Source organism: Haemaphysalis longicornis, unplaced genomic scaffold (assembly GCF_048455015.1).
Source record: "Haemaphysalis longicornis isolate Haplotype H1 unplaced genomic scaffold, Haemaphysalis longicornis Haplotype H1 scaffold_243, whole genome shotgun sequence".
Taxonomy (NCBI): domain Eukaryota; kingdom Metazoa; phylum Arthropoda; class Arachnida; order Ixodida; family Ixodidae; genus Haemaphysalis; species Haemaphysalis longicornis.
Window position 1 is genome coordinate 277,300 of NW_027526309.1, and position 17,400 is coordinate 294,699.

General features: G+C 45.9%; 1 protein-coding gene across 1 annotated transcript in view; it reads left to right on the forward strand.

The window, feature by feature from the left end:
* The window catches only part of LOC144172590 (caspase-3-like), a 115,019-nt gene that overhangs the window by 75,699 nt on the left and 21,920 nt on the right, over window positions 1-17,400 (forward strand). The window contains exons 2-3 of the mRNA XM_077701246.1: window positions 9,864-10,098; window positions 14,999-15,075. Of these exons, the coding sequence (XP_077557372.1) occupies window positions 9,864-10,098; window positions 14,999-15,075 (312 nt within the window). The remainder of the gene's footprint in view (window positions 1-9,863; window positions 10,099-14,998; window positions 15,076-17,400) is intronic.

Sequence of the window (17,400 nt, forward strand, 5' to 3'; positions counted from 1 at the left end):
TTTACAAATTTCAAATTCCCTTGCACCCTGCTTTACTGCTAGGCAAATGAACCCCTGGTTCCCTTGAAAAAGGTTTTTAAATTTTTGAGTGCCATCAAGCTTTTAGAGAAACTTTGATTTTACCATGTTACGTCATTTTTACTTAAGCGGTTTTTAAATTTTTGAGTGCACTCATCAAGCTTTTACAGAAACTTTGATTTTACCACTTTACATGATTTTTATGTGAGCCTTTTACCGTAGTGTGTTCAAAATATTTACCTTGTGTCTGGCGCATTATAGCCAAATTTGGCTGCTGCGCCAATAAAATTCAAATTCATTCATTCATTATGTCTTTCGGTGTCCCCGTGTGAAACATAGCCCGGTAGCTTTGCTGGCGCGTTTGTCTCTTGAAGTGCAATGACATCAGGAATTCCACAGCCGGACCCCATGTACTGCATTAGAGTTGCGATTTTGGGTTTTATGCTCCTGCAGTTCCGCAGCCATATTATTAGCTCCTGCCTCCTCTTGCGTTCATGCCATAGTTGGCGATGTCGGAGTTGTCCTGAGTTTCTTGCAGTGATAGTCGCGCGTACTGTTTATCTCGACGCGAATGTCTGGTCAAAGACTGCACACCTGGGCTTTGTAAGGCTTCTACACGATTGGTTATAGCGGCGTTTGACTGTTGAAGCTGGGCTGCGGTAGCGGCTAGGGTGGCCACCTGTTGTGTCAGTGCTCTTATCTGCGCCGAAACCTCCGCTGTAAGGTTACCTACCTGTTCTTTTATCATTTCGCCAACCATTTTGGTGATTGCCTCTGAGGATTGCTTAATTTCTTCTCTCATGTCTGATTTTAGCTGGTGAATTTCTGCCGAGTTTTCAACGTGTCCTTTGTTCTCGTCCACTTTGCAGCGTTAAGCGCAACCAAGTGGTTTTGAGTTTCTGCAGACAGGGTTACTGAATTCTTTGAGGACACAAATTCCTTTTTTTTAAGTTCTGAAGTTCGGCTTCCAGCTTAGAGCACTCAGCTTTATTCCTATCATTTTCAGCTTTTATCTGGTTACATTTCGTACACGCAGAGTTGGGGGCGTGAGCAGCGAGAGAAAGAACTTCAGCCCAGCTCACCTGTCCATTCTCTGGTTGTGGATGAGAGCTGCTCTTCCTTCTCCCAGATCTGGACCTCGATTTAGACTGGGAGCTCCTCGATGTGGTAGTTGTCGGGATAGGACCCGTCGACCTTGAGTTGCTGGACCGTCGCCGAGACGTGCTTCTTGAAGATCTTGACTGCACCGCCGGAGCTTTCCGCTCGATTCCACGCTCCCGATCCAGAGCCTTACGCCGCAGGATGTAAGGCTCGCAGAAAGGCTTGGGACATCCTTTGCTGGCTGTCAGATGGTTTCCCTTACACAGGGCACAGTATATAGGCTTGCAGTCGTGTCCAGACTGAGGATTCCGCAGTCCACAGAGCTCGCAGGAACGCATGTTCGGGTTTGGGCATACATCAAAGCGGTGACCCGTGGTGTTGCAGCTGCTGCAGTATGGCACAGTTTTCTTATAGAGGTAACACCTGACTTCAACTCCTTTGTAATACACGTAGAACGGCACTTTATGCCCAAGGAATGTGATCACAACTGCTCCGGTAGTGCCGCGGCGTCGACACGAGAGAAGCTCGTACCCTGGCAAGTACAGGTCGTCTAGAATTTGCTCCATAGTATAGTGGTTTGGAACGTCATGGATGACCTTCTTTGTCGACTCAGAGGGAGCGAGCCCGTAGCGATTAATAGGGTAGATCCGGCCACCAATGTTCAATTGTCGGATTTGATTGAGAGTCCTGGCAGCTTGCTGATGAGGCGTGCTCACAGTCAAGATATTCTGGGTCTCATCCACACAAATGAGCAAGTCGGCTTCGTGCCATGTAAGTTTTGCTTCTTGCAGAAGCGCTTCTGAGAGCTGGGCAGGGCTAAGCTTGGCGAGGGCTAGGCCTTCTTTCGGCCTAATGACAAGCTTGTAGTCGTCTTTCGGCAGCAGCGGGGGCTTAGGCTTCGCGTTATGAATGCTCGGCCGAAGTATCGGCCGCGGAGGGACAAGGCTCTGGTTCTTAGTGTCGCTCACCTTGGCTTTCCGTCTTTGGGCTCTGCTTACATTCAATATCCAGCTGTGGGTGAATATTTGAACCACATTGCATGTTGTCTTCGTCTTGGGTATCGTCGTGCTGCTTGCTGAGAGGTAGAGTCGAGGCCATGGCCGAGCTCGCCATCGCCACTGAGTGCGTGCTTGTACTAGGTCGAACGTTAGGCCCAGCACGGCACCGCCACGTCGGGAAGAAAACCGGCCATGAAAAACGGCACTAGCGGGCAAACCTTTGGTATGCACAGGGTCCTGATGACTTCACGCATAACGTCCTTATGCTTTCGCAAGGAAGTATTGAAGTAGCGCACTTCTGGAAGGTCAGTTTTAGCTGAGCATCGTAGACTTGGCTGTTCAAGTCGACGTCGTCTTCTTCTTGTCGAACCAGAACCGAACCGAAAACCAGAACTGAATCGGTATTTTTGCCGGAACTGAACCCGAATCCGAACCGGTATTTTTGAGCACGCTGAACCCAAACCGGAACTGAACCGAAAAAAGAAATAACGGTTACCGGTTCATGCCGAAACGGTTCGACCCTCCGTTGTTGATATTGCACAGTCAATGCAATTCAGGCCTTTTTTTTTTCTTTCGCGTACCATCAACTTCGTACTCGCTTGTGCACTCTCCCCTCCACACAATTGAACACTATCACACTCTATGTAACAACAGGGGAAATGAATGAGCACCAATGTAGCAATGATCTGTTGTTTCTGGAAGCGCGAGCATAGTGCAAGCTGACCAAGCGAAATGTCATTCTCGCAGCTTGCAGGGGATATAAAACGACTTTGCCCTTCCCTAGCTGCGAATTTATTGGAGCAATAAGGCTGCAGGAGTGCTCCACTGCGCAACAGCGGAAGCCCACACCCAATGTGTGCAATGTTTTTGCATTTCGTAAGTTGTTTAAAAGGTCCGACACCTGCAAATTGTTAATACTTGACAAGTGTGACCGCAGGAGCTGCTCAGTGGCTAAGCCGTTTGCTGCTGATGCAGTTAAATTTGTCTCTTTCAGATCTGCTTTTTTTCGAAGGTGCACTTGTACTGACTGCCCAACTCGACGTTACTTCTACTGCGACTATAAGATTCCGCAATGTAGCACATGGAACGATGGCCGGGGGTCAGACGGTACGATGACATACTGATTGTAATGCACACATCCGGTATTGCTATCTCAAAAGGAATTGCAGTGGTCAGAGCAATAATGCAGTGACTGAGCGTTCACTAAAGCTTACTTTTAACAAAAGTGTGGCTAACACATTCGATAAGGTGACAGCTAACAAAATATTCAGGGTGGCCAAATAATCTAATTCATTGGTAGTATTTATGTGCCTGTTGTAGGATTTTTCTGTTTTACAAATATAAAAAAAATGTGCACCATTGGTATTAAGCACTGGTATTTGAACGCGCCAGTACGCAGGCCTAAATTTAAGGCTTGCAAGGTTAGCGTGATCGGCAATTTCATAGCGACGATTTCGATTTCAACAAAAAGGAAAGGGCAGAAAATATATCCGACCGTGATATCTCTTGGCGGTGGCTTCATGAATAATCGCTAGGACAACATAAAGTCTGGGCGAGAAAGTAGGTGGTAAATCGTCGCCACTTCATCTGTTTTTCTAAGATCTCGTAATTGTTTAGAGTTTGCTTTGCAATTGCGCCCCTGCCCTTTGGGAACAGCAGCATTTTGAATTTTTGTTGGTATTTTGATTAGACTGTGTTTTTTAACAACTAAACATTTTTTTTCTAATTTCAGTGATAATTCAACTTGTCGAACCGGTTCGTGAGACGGTTCGGTACATGATTTTGTCGGACCGGAACTGAACCGGAATGAGCTGATTTCGCCTGAACCAGAACCGTAACCGAACCGATATTTTTTTTCGGTTTTTTCGGACGTGACTTTAGTGACCCCCGCAGGGGCACTTTGTGAGTTCAAGGTGATGGTAGTGGCGACACCGCGAACCCCCGAGCCCATGTGGGTTGGACCCACCCATGCCCCAGCTGTGCGTGGCTTAGCCGTATCCAAGGAAAAGGGAATCCTGGTTGCTGAGTTGACGCCGAGGTTGTTTTTGGACCTTTACGGCCCCTCAGCTGAAACAACACGCAACTTCGGCCCCTGCTTCTTGCAGACGGCACCTCAGGTCTGACCCGCCCTGGGGAAATCAGCTAGTCGCCTTTTCCTATCCTTCCTCTCTCTCCTTTCTCTTTTCTGTCACCTTTCCACCGCTGTCCTGTCACCTATTCTTTTCCTGAGCTTCCTCTTTTCCCCCTCTGGCGGCAAGGGTTAACCCTGTGGTTATAATCAGCTTTGATTAGACGTCATGGGGTTATAGTAGCGCTGTATGGTTAGCGTGACAAAGTCACGTTTCCTTGTTGGGCTCCGTGGTGGGCGACCAGTACCGCTGCCGAACACTTTACTTTTCATGGAAAAGAAGAAAAATCTTGACCCTGATCGCCCTCCTAAACGAGGGCGCACCGAAGTTAATGCCTCGCAAAGTTCGAACAGCAATCGTTCACTGACTGAGACGACTTTCCCGAAATTTCTGGTGATGCAATCTGACGACCCTCAGAAGCCCTTGGGGAAAGTGTCACCGTTTGCCACAGCCAGAGAGCTGAGAAATCTACTTGGACCAAGATACAGTGTTAAAAAGCTGCCAACCGGGGATCTCCTTGTGGAGGTCCAAGCAAAATTTCAGTCAGATGCCCTGCTGTCAATGAAAGAACTAGCAACACACAAGGTTCACGTAACTGCCCACTGCACCTTAAATACTAGGTTGGGGGAAGTGTCAGATGAAGACTTGATTGATGTGTCTGAAGATAAGATTCGGGAGGGGTTTAAAGGAGAACAGACAAATGTTATTGCAGTGCGAAGAATAAAGATCCGCAGGAAAGATGGGGAAATTGTCACAAAACATTTGGTTCTAACCTTCAACTCTACCACCTTACCCGACAATGTACACCTAGGCTACCTGAATCTACGTGTGAGACCGTACGTACCAAACCCCAGGCGCTGCTTCCGCTGCCAGAAGTGCAGGCACACACAGCAGTCATGCCGTGGAAAACCGACCTGTGCACTGTGCGCTAGCACCGAACATGGAAATGACGCCTGTGATGTAGAAGTCAAATGTGTGAATTGCAGCGGTGAACACCCCGTGTACTTTAGGAAGGGCCCACGCTTCCGACAGGAGAAAGAGCTGCTAGCGATCAAGGTGAAAGAGAATGTGTCCTTCCAGGAGGCCCGACGCCTGGCCTTCACTCGGAAAGGGTTCTTTGCTGAGGTAGCCCGTAAGGGGGCGGGGCTGTCTCAATTTCCAGAACTGGCGCAGTCTACTCAGGGGAACTGCGCAGAGCCACAGCCCCCTAAACGAGTCAAGCTGGCAGCCAAGCTCCCGGCCACCAAAGAAAGTGGTGTGGCTTCTAAGCCACCAAAAGACTGTGCAGGCCCCGCCCCTGCCACACCATCGACCTCCTCTCCTCGGGTGACGGTCGACGTGCCACAGAGGTGGGTGCCTTCAGGAAGTGGCACTGCTGCAGGTGCTGCTCCTGGGCGGCAACGACCTGGGGACCCCCAGACCCTCGGCAGAAGCCAAAGGGCCGGGGAAAACCACCTGGTCCCCCTAATGGTATTCACGGAACTGAAGGCAGTGCAAGAGAGGTAGGGAAGGAGATGGAGGTGTGCCAAAGTGCCTCTGCGAGCATGTCTTCGTCCACACCTACTTGACGACAACTCAAGAAGACACCCGTATGGTGCAAATAGTCCAATGGAACTGCCGTGGGTTATTGCACAATATAGATGATATTCACGCAATTATACACAAATATGAACCCATAATAATAGCTTTGCAGGAGACAAATTTAACGAAAAGACATGACAACATCTTTGGCAACTGTCACCTCCTTCGAAATGACAGAGAAGTCTGCAACCGTGCCTCGGGCGGTGTGGCCTTGGCTGTGGCACCAGGCACAATTCTCAAGCCGATACAACTTAACACTACGCTGGAGGCTGTAGCAGCACAAGTCTATATTAACAAGCTTGTCACTGTTGTGTCATTGTACCTGCCACCATCAGATCATGTGTCCTTACAGGAACTGAATGACCTCGTTGAACAACTTCCAGCTCCAATAATTATTATGGGAGATTTCAATGCTCATCACTACTTGTGGGGAGGTGAAAGAATAGATAGCCAGGGAAAACTCGTTGAACAGTGGGTAACTACCAACAGCTTAGTTTTCAATAACGGAGACAAGAAACATTTTTCTGCATGCAATGGAAGCTTTTCTGCTCTAGACCTTTGTGTTGGGTCACCAGACCTCCAGATGGATTATGAGTGGAGTGCTGTGAATGATCCGTATGGAAGTGATCACTTTCCTGCCTTACTGCGCGAAGTGCAGACCCTTCCTTCCCTCAAGGGCTGTGCACCCCGATGGAAGCTCAAGAGGGCACATTGGGAAAGATTTAAGGTGTTAGTTTGCTTTGATCATTTTGACAGTAGCATGTCCATTGATGAGGCAAATACCTACATCTGCGAGGAACTTCTTGCAGCTGCAAAAGTTGCGATTCCCCAGACATCTGGACGGATTCCCAAGCAACCAAAGCCGTGGTGGAACGATGCGTGTCGTGAATCCCGGAAAAAGCAGATCACGCTTGGGGTATATTTAGACGGTACCCCACCTTAGAGAACTGTCTGAGCTTTAAAGCAGCCCGTGCCGCCGCCCGAAAAATCAGGAAAAGTGGCCAAAAGGAATTTATGGCAGAGCTTTGTTAGTACAATAAATACTGCGACTCCCACAAAAAAGGTCTGGGACCATTTGCGTAAAATTAAAGGCAAATACAGACGGTTCAGCATACCACTTTTCTCTACAGACGGTGCGTGCAACTTACTGGAAACACGAGCAGATGTTTTAGGTGCCCACTTTGCAGAAGTCTCTAGTGATAAAAATTATACAAAAGAATTCCTGGAACATAAAAATAATGCTGAAAAGTTTAAGATTAAAAACAATAGCAATCACACAGAGGAATATAATAAAGAACTCACTTTGTATGAACTGAAATGAGCATTAGCTCAGTGCAAGGCTACCTCCGTCGGCCCCGACCTTATTCACTATGCCTTTCTGCAGCACTTAAGTGATGGGTGTTTAGAAGTGATTTTGGAGTTCTTTAATAAAATATGGAAAACAGGTAGGCTGCCTAAAGCGTGGAAAAAGGCTATCGTAATACCATGACTGAAAGACGGCAAGCCCCCAGAGTGTCCATCAAGCTACCGACCCATAACTTTGACCAGCTGTTTGTGCAAGACCTTTGAGAAGATGTTGAATTTTAGGTGGGTTTTTATTCTTGAAAGTTCTGGTTATCTAGATAGGTTTCAATGCGGGTTTCGGCAGTTTCGGTCTACGTCTGACCACCTGGTGAGGCTTGAAACAACGATACGAGATGCCTTTGTTAATAATCAGTTCTACCTTGCCATATTTTTTGATATGGCAAAGGCTTATGATACAACCTGGCGTTATGGAATTCTCAAGGATTTAGCAGCAATCGGAATCAGAGGGCGAATGTTTTCATGTATTGAAGATTTTCTCCAGGAATGAACTTTCAATGTAAGACTTGGCAATACACTATCCCATACATTCAGTCAGAAAAATGGAGTTCCTCCGGGCAGCGTACTGAGTGTGACCCTTTTTGCCATCAAGATAAATTCTTTGGCAAAGGTTATTCCCAGCCAGTCATGTACTCCCTTTATGTGGATGACTTGCAGATCGCTTTTCGCTCGTGTAACCTCTCTATCTGTGAAAGGCAGGTCCAAACTACAGTAAACCGGTTACAACGATGGGCGGATGAAAATGGCTTTCGTTTTTCTGCTGAGAAGTGTGCATGTGTGTGCTTTACACGAAAACGAGGTATGCATCCCAACCCTGATATAAAAATTAAGGATGTACCCGTTTCAGTACACAATGAGCACAAATTCTTAGGTGTCACATTTGACTCAAAATTGACATTTGGAGCTCATATAAAGAAACTCAAAATGACTTGCACGAAAACATTGAACATACTGAAAATTTTGTCGCACAAGTCATGGGGTGCAGACCGCACATGTATGTTAAGAATTTATGGCTCGGTGGTTCGGTCTCGTCTTGACTATGGCTGTATCGTGTATGGGTCATCCCGCCAGTCTGTCCTCACCTCACTCGACTAGGTACACAATCTGGGCCTCAGACTTGCCACAGGTGCATATCGCACCTCCCCTATCGACAGTCTCTACGTTGAGTGCAATGAATGGCCCCTGGAGTACCGTCGAGCATACTTAAGTGGAGTATGTGTCGCCAAGACAGCATGTATACAGGACCATCCCTGTGCTGGTGAAATGTTCGAAATAGGTGCAAGAAACTGTATGCGAACAAGCCCAGAGTGGTCCGCCCTCCTGCCCTTCGTTTGGAGGAATACATGTCTCGCTATTCGTTCAAGATATGCCCATCGAACCTTCCGAGTTTTTCGGACGCTGTGGCCCCCTGGGACCACAGGGCCATCGAATGTGATCTGTCCTTGTTAAAATACAACAAAAAGACGTTTCCACACCAAATTCTGCGCCAAGAATTTCACGAACTTAAGGACAAATACAGTAGCTATTGCCACTACTTTACTGATGGCTCAAAAACATCCTGTCATGCAGGTTTTGCTGTTTTCAATCCACCGGTGACAGTAGCAAAGAGGATTGCGTATGAGAGTAGCATTTTTACTGCAGAAATTCTTGGTATAACCTCAGCTATTGAAGATGTAGTAGCAAAGGGAGTACAAAAAGTGGCCATTTTTACAGATTCTTTGAGTGCCATACATGCTGTAACCTCCCTTGTCCCTTCAAAGAATGCAGCTGTAGGTGAGCTAAAAAACCGACTGTGCTGCCTTACATTAGCACTGGGTCAGAGTTGTCCTTTGTTGGGTACCAAACCATATTGGCATCCCAGAAAATGAAACCGCTGATAAAGCAGCATATGAGACCAAGCATCTTGAAATAACAGAGTTAAAGGTTCCCTACAAGGACCTTCGAAACAGCATACGAAAGTCAATGAAGTTGTACTGGCAGTCTGAATGGGATAAACAAACCAGAAATAAATTACATCTAGTCAAACCTTACGTATCTGAATGGAAAAGTTGTAGACACCGAGATCGTTTCTTCAAGGTCATTTTGTGCCGGCTGCGTATCGGTCCCGCTGTGCTGATAATGGCTTCCTGTTGAAAAAGGAACAGGAACCCATTTGCGAGCACTGTGGAGAACTTCTTACTGTACTGCATATCCTAATAAGTTGTCCATACCTAGAAGCAGCCCGCATTAGACATTTTAGAGCTTTATACACCTTTTGTATACCCTTACACCCAATGCTTTTACCTAGTGATGAACCAATGGTACCTTTGATTAAAGTTCTTGAATTTTTTAGAGATACTGGCTTTTTTACACCAGTTTTAGCTAATTCATCTCACGAAACAGTTTTTAAAAATAATCATTTCTGTATTTATGATACCTTAAACAAAACTTTTAACTTGCATAGATATCTCCTTACCTTGTGGTTGGCGCCATTAAACCTCAGCTTCAATTCAATTCAAAAGCCATAAAGTCGACTTTTCAGTTTTGATCTGGAGCAAAAAGCAATGCAACCTTCCAGTTTTGTTTTTGTTCCATCAAAAATAGTTTTTTATGTTTCATTCCAGACACCGGTGTAATAATAATTACAACATCACGACCAACATAATGATTGTCATCATTATCACCTTTTTTGCAGAAGCATGCAGAGTTGGAAGAACGCAACAGGTGCTTCCTGCACCAGATGTCCGAAATGGGACCGCGTGCCTACAAACGCTTTCTTGCCGTGCTGCAAAATAATGAAATGTGGGAAGCATTGAGACTTCTCATGGGTGGCACCCCGTCGCATCAAGTGCTACCAAAAGAAACAACCAAAGTCTGGGCGTCCGGGCCCGGCAGTGAACCTGTTGCCACCAACCCTCCTCAAAGCAACGGTACGAGTCGGGCAACTAGACTATCCGCTGAATGGCAGTGACAAGTTTGGTTGCATGCAACCTCATGAGCTGACGCGTTTGTTGTCTGCTTCAAATCGCATGCTTGTTGCCTGTGTGCCAGGCTTAAAGGGGCCATGAAGTATGGTTCTCTTAAAAGACTGCTTTTTCCCGATAACAATTTTATCACAATCTACAAGGAAATGATGGAGATATTAGGGAAAACAGCTGAAGCAGTGGCGATGCGCCAGCCACTTCTCGGCAATTTTTTGTGACATCACAAAACCGTGTTTATGTGATTGGTGGCCACCAACCTGGGCCACACCTCTAGTTTCGTTTGGTCGTATCACTAGTATGCTAATGTGCCGCTGTCATGTTGAAAACTGTTTTAGTGCTGTGCCATATTATGTCACTCCTGCCCATAACACATCGCTGAAATCTGAACTTTGGAAGTATTTCAGTATTTCTTGTGTTTTAAACATCTCTCATGGTTTGGATGCAGCTGAGGGAGTTACCAAAAGCCAGTTCTTTCAAATTGAACAAAATTGTTATTTGTCTTCATGTCAAGCGTGCCTATTTAAGTGCACTCCACAGAGTTCACTCGGCTAAAATGTCATTCGGGAGCAGCTAAACGGCAAACGCGAATGATGCTTCTCACGAAACGCACTTGAATGTGTTCCCGAATCCCACTTTAGTGGGGCCAGCTCACCGAATGAGCAATCTCGTCAGCAGATTCCGAAAATCGGGATAAATAAGATAGAACAGCGAGCGTTTAGATGATAACAGGCATGTTAAAGGGCAATTATACATGTGTTGTTGAATTATTTTTATATAAAGAGAAGTGGCGACAAAAACATGAAAATGTCACTCTGAACAATGTGGCACGGCCGCCTGGTGGTGTGTTGCTCCAAGGCGGCCATTCTCTGCGGCGTTTTCGTAGGTGGCCCTGTTAGCCCTGTGGTTGTGTCCCCGTTTCAGCCTTCTCTGTTATATTCTACGCTTTCAGATAATTTCCCCCACGCGATAATGCTGCTCCGATTCGCTGCACAGTGAATAGCAGCGAAGATCTCAGCGCCGGTGTTCAGTCACCGTCTCGATTCCGTTTTATTATTATTTTTTCGTGGATCTGTGCGAGGCGCCGATTGCGATTTTGAACAATGCGAACAGGAAGTAATGCTTACATTGTTGCTCACGGGATAAACAGAGGAAATTGGAAGTCATTTTGCATAATATTTACGCCTTCTATCGTCACTGACCTCGTGGCAAAGGAGGCTTTGTTTCATCGTTTAGCAGTGCACAGCCAAATTTAAAGTATCATTCGGGGAGCCCGAGCGCACTCGGCGTAAGTGCACTTAAAATAGGCACGTTTGACAGGGGTATAAGTCTCGCTGAACCATTACGGCCCTGCTAGAGTGTGCAGACAGCCATCCAACTGGCTAGCTCCTTCTTCGACACGCATTCTCAAGTTACAGCAATACGTAGCCTTTGTAGCTAAAAAGGTTGCTGTACAACGAATTTGTCCTTCCAGTGTTAAGGTTTTCGGCAAAAGTGCGAGGTTTCGTTGACCAACTCAAAATAAGACATTGGACAGCTCAAAGAGCCCCGGAAATAAAGATGACAGAGGTGACGCATGGGGATATAGGAAAGCAGCATTATTGCCAACTCTCATAGAAGACATCTTGGCTGATATTATGGGATATAGAGGACTGAAAAGAAATGGGCCACCTACCTGCACAACTCGGTGGCTACCAAGAGACTGCGTTCGACGCAGGGGAAGGCCAGAAACTAGGTGATGGGACGAGTTACGAAAATTGCTGGGGCAAAGATTGGAAAGCTTGAGAAAAACCAGCAAAAAATAAGATGTTGACATGAGCAAAAAAAAGAGAAGACGCGCTTTTCTCTGCTTGTGTCTACGTCTTATTTCTCGCTGGTTTTTCCCAAGCTTCAGCAAGAACCAACTGGCCCAGGCAGCAGAGATCACGAAGCAGAGATCGTGCTATGGGACGGCTTCTTCTCACACTTCCTGCGAAGAGAAGCGTCGTCTGCTCAGCATTGGCGGGTTGCGGCGGCACCTTTGGTTAATTACCAATTCTTGTAGCATGCTATCGTGTTTGTCTATATTGTCACGAAGCCGATGACGACGCAGTTGTCTTGAAGCAAAACTGTTGTATTGGAGCGAACAGGCGTTGAAGCAGCAGTCAACAAAGTGTCGTGTGCAGGCGAGCGTCGGCGAGTCGAATGCCTCTGCGTCTGCTCTGCAGGAATTTATCTTTGGGCGCAAGTGTTTCTCGAACCATTGATTTAACCAGAACACCGTAGATCAAATAAGATTATTCTAGACTGTTGACCTTAGTTCGAAACGCTCTCCCTATCAAAAGAGATAACACGTGCAGCATAAAAATAAAGAATGGAACACAGGCTTCACACACCTGGCACACGGATAACACAGTCTGGCGCAGCCGGTCGGCAAAAACAAAACATAAACAAACCCAATGCATGGTTCGCGGCAATATTTACCCTTTTTACTCTGTTACCTGTGCACGCTTCTCATTACAAGACATGAGTGCAGCTTGTAAAAAGATGCGTGCACCCTGCTTGAGTGCGCCGCTGGTTTTCTCTGTGCTTCCTTGCGGGAAGGCCATTAGGCCAAAATAGGAGTTCCCGTGTTTTTTATTGGGTCTCTTGATTTGGCCTGCACTTTCTGCATGAGTTCAGAATGAGTTCAGCGCAGGCGCCGCCACTGCAGAACCGGTCCTGCACTTTTGTTGTCTGCTTCCGCACCTCCTCCCTGGGAGGTGCAGGAAAAGCCGTGAACCCATCCTGCACTCCCTGCACCGTCACTAAATCGAAGAGAAAAGTGCAGGCGCCGCGTGCTGCACTCCAAAATCGAAGAGGCGAGTGCTGCACCACCTGAATGAGTGCAGCGAGTGCTGTCAAATCGAAGACACCTTTTATTTTCTTTTAGTGCTGCAAAAGCACGCAGAGGGTCATAATAGGATTGACTATGCACAGAGTACTGCGTGAGGGCTGCAGCTATCCCACCCAGTATTTCACTGAAACCGACATAAACTTGTTAGATCGCCGTGTGATCTATCGTCTGGGCTCCCAGCATGTTGCTTCTAGCTTCCTTTTTGTTCTCCTGCTCTCAGACATGACACTAGAAAAAGTTCCAGTTCAATTTTTATAAACCTGTGAAGTCGTACGGTTAAAGTATGTCGCACAATTTTAACCACTGCTGGTGCAAGTGGTGGGCTATGGCCAGTGGTGGCGATACCTGCCTTCATGTTCTGGCTACTTTCTACCTTATTTTAGAAAAGCTATTTTGTGTTCTCAGTGAGCTAATCCATCGATCTTGAGTAACTTCATTTTGTCTTCTATGTCCCTTTGAAGGGGCCATCAGACAAAATACGTTTGTTTTATTCGAAAGCTTTCGTGTTTTATAGTGCCCCCAGCTGTTGCCCGGCAGCAGACAATGCTATATTCACTGAGAAATTAATCAGTTTAGGTTAAAATTTTGATTCTTCCGCCAAATTGTGTGTTTTCGTGACATCTGCCATGAAGTCACATGGGCAGGTACTCAAACGAACTTCCAGTGCGCCAGCCACTAGCCTCTGCAGCCTCACTTTCCCTCAGTCTTCTCAGATGGCGCTACCATATGGAGCCGGAAACTGTTGTCCGCCGTTGCTTTATTTTTGGCCGTATTTGCACGTAGCTTTTTTTTTGTTACAGTAGAAAGTAATCGTTTCGTGAAACATGGGGTATGCTCGACATACAGGGTTGCATAAGACAACGCCGCTTACGCCATTCGGCCAGACAACTCCAAAGAGGTGGACTGCTGTGCAGCTAAAACAAGCGTAATGCCCCGTGCACCAACAGCAGTGCACATCGGTACTTCTATCTTAACGTGTAGTATTTTCACAACTTTCATTGTTTGCCCCACCATTCTTATGGCTGCAAAGTGGATATGCATTACATTTAATCGTAAATAGCTCGTTCGGCAAGGTTATAAGCCCTGCCTAATTTGTATTTGCTTTTGCCGGTCTCAGCCAATCGCACAGCTGGGCATATGACATCATAGGTTCTGTTATCGGAAATGAGCTAGCGGGTCGCATGGCCATTTCCTTTTTTCCTAAATATATAGCTTATTTGAGCGAAGTGTGCGTTAGAAGTGGTGCCAGTGGGATTCTAACGAGGCAATCTTTTTTTGAATGAGCTAAACTTGTGTTTTGTCTGCATGGCCCCTTTAAGCTTTTTTTAAGTCACGTGATTACAAGTTTATGCACTGGACACCTTCCTATTCCACTGCTTTGAATGGCAGATTAACAATATTTCATTTAGGTTTAATTAGACACTTTTTACATGTTCTTTAGTTTGTACAATGCCAACTGCCACATGCAGTAGACAGCATACACTCGAGAAATTTCGGTTGTTGGTCGCTTTGAAGCAAGAATTCACCTGGCCAGTGACGGATGAAATGGGTTAGAGATGAAAGGTACTGATGAGAAAGGCGATGGCATATATATATATATATATATATATATATATATATATATATATATATATATAATATACATATATATACACACACACCTTGCTAGTCCAATTTTGGTGCTTTAAGTGTAGCGCTAAGTTTGTCGCAATTTAGTATCCCCGTTCATTTGGTCAGAGCTAGGATGCTACTGCGGTGTTTCATTTGTTTTGGCAAACGGCACTTGGCTGCTTGACAGTGTTGACTTGAGCAACAACTGTGCAGGTTCCTTGTGAACCCACTTTGCCAACACATCGTTCCGAATAGAATGAAGACTTTTTCATAAAATGTGTCCCACGTGCAGCTTTCATTACAGAAACTGTAAGGGCCATGATCAGGGAAAGTCCATCGCCACTAATTTCACTTTTCCTGCAGGTCATGTAACAATGGGCGAACGAAGCACGGCCGAAGTGAAGGTTGTTCCAGCCACGGAGTTAAAGAGTGGACCTAAAGTGAGCTTTTCTTTTTTTAGTTTTGGGCTTTCAGCATTGTTGGCTCTTAATTGAAACGTGCCTGCATGTGCATTGAAATCGCAGTGTGTGCATTTTCCTAATAAATGCATGCTGTGATGAACGGTAGGCACAAAGAGGGCTCGCTAGTTGATTGCCTCGTACAGTTGGGGTGCATTGCTTTGTGCATCGTTTTGCACTTGTAATGCTCTGCCGCTGCAATTCTCGGATTTCCTGCGTGCTGTTGCAAGCAGACAAGCGGGCACTGGGGTGAAGTGGACAAGTTGGTCATGGCACCTGTAAAAGGGAATTTCTGTCTTGTAAGGTGCTTTTGTGATGCCACATATTGTAACAGTGTTTTCAGGGTTTTCGGTGCTTTTTTTTACGTCCCAGCCAAACTGGCAATAATTAAATTATTTTATCCTAGTTTTCTTAATTTGCAATGCGTGCAGATAGTACATCTAAAGGGAGGGAACGGAACACCATGAGAATTAAGCAGAATCTATGCATTTTTGCAGAACTTCACGGGAATTGCATTGACACGTAAATGGCATTGAAAGTTGGCTTTTATGAGGGCTATTGCTTATTTTGCAGTTCAAATGTGACATTGGAAGGTGGTCTTTTAAAGCAAATTTTTCGAAACATGTTTTCAGGTTTTGGTCATGTGACAAGTGGTACAATGGTTGTGCCAGCTAATTAAGGAGGCATTTTTAATCTTTTTTTAGCATGAAAAAGCAAAGGCCAAAAGAAACACATCAAAATAATGTGGCAGGCACTAGTATAACACTCAAGTGCGTGCCGAGCTAGGTAAGTGTGGTGGATGAATGAGATCACTTACGCGACCTAAATCCACCAAGGTAGCTGTTTCAAAGGAGTGGCCAACTACTTAAAAAGAGCTGGATAGCACTGCCTTATACATCTCTGCTACCAAGTTGTTGTGGCTTTGGAGTCACTTGCGCTACTGATGCTCTATGGGCATGCAGATGGGATGGTATTATGTAGCTGTATCATGTTACTGTATTATGTAACTGCCATCACCATGCCTTCAGAGCGAAGTTGTAATGCATTCGATTTGGGGCACTGTTATAGATTCACATTGTGATGACACCAAATCGAAAGCTCAAAGGGCGGGTCATTTCATGTGTGAAAGTTTTATTGAGCATTCGTGATTTGGGCCTTTGGTTGCCGGAAGCATGGCATAGCCAAGTGTGATGAGCTCTCCTCTAACCCAGATAACGCAAAACAAACCTGGGTAAATCCTCAGGATGTCCGGCTCTGGACATTTTAGCATCCTCAGGTTGACCATATCTTATCCTCAGCCAGTCTAATCGGGGCCCGTTTGTCCGTCCAGCGTACATCCTCAGAACGTCGTCAAAATGATGCCGCTGGACAATTTTCGTACACTTCCAGGATACAAACTAATGTTCTTTTTTCTCGTTCTTTTTTTCGAAAGCTAATGCAACAGGCCTCACTACAGAAATCAGGCACATCTTAAATGATTACAGTAGAACCTGGGGAAGCCGTGCCTGGCAGGGAGGCAAAAACACTGCATCCAAAAAGACAGCACGGGTAACCCAAGAAAACTAAAGCGGAGTATATAGGCTAGCTGAACCCCAACAGACGAACCCTGGAAGTTCGAGCAGAACCACATTACCAGTTCTCGGTGTCAAATTTTGTTTCAGTTTCAGGCAAAGGGAAGAATCTTTCAGGTGCCCCAGAGAGGCGTGGCTTGTACGAGCACAACGTAAGCCCCCTGAAGGTGAAAGGCGTCACGGGACTTCTCTAGCTTTGGAGAATCATGGCAGCTGCATGAAGAGTTGAAGTACTTTTCCGACTTTTTGAAGATATTCCAAGATAAAGAAAAGGCAGCTGTTGAACAGGAAGAGTGCGGATGTTGCCAAGAAGACACTTCTTCTGTCCGCATCAATCGTGCTCTCGACACCCAGTGACCTCAGTTCCAGAGCAGCAAGGCATTGCCGCTGAAAAATGACAGTCATATTACTACTTTTGTGCAGGTTACTTTAAAAATCCCTTAAGTGATATGTTTCCAGCCGTTATTCACTCGCAAAGACCTGTGCAATTAACAACTTTTCATCCAAAATGGGTCAAATTCTGCATGTCACATCAATGTGTGCAAGATCCGAACTTTACAAGTACTTACCATCGAGGGAAGTAATGCAGCCACATTTCTATTTCAGTGCTCAAATAAGATCCTTTCCTTTAGGAGGGTTTGTAACTGGGCTAGTTGGTTCATTGCATGAAGTTGAACAGCGTAGGGACGGGACTAAGAGCAGAGGCGCCCGTGTTTGTTGCCTCTACCCTTAGTCC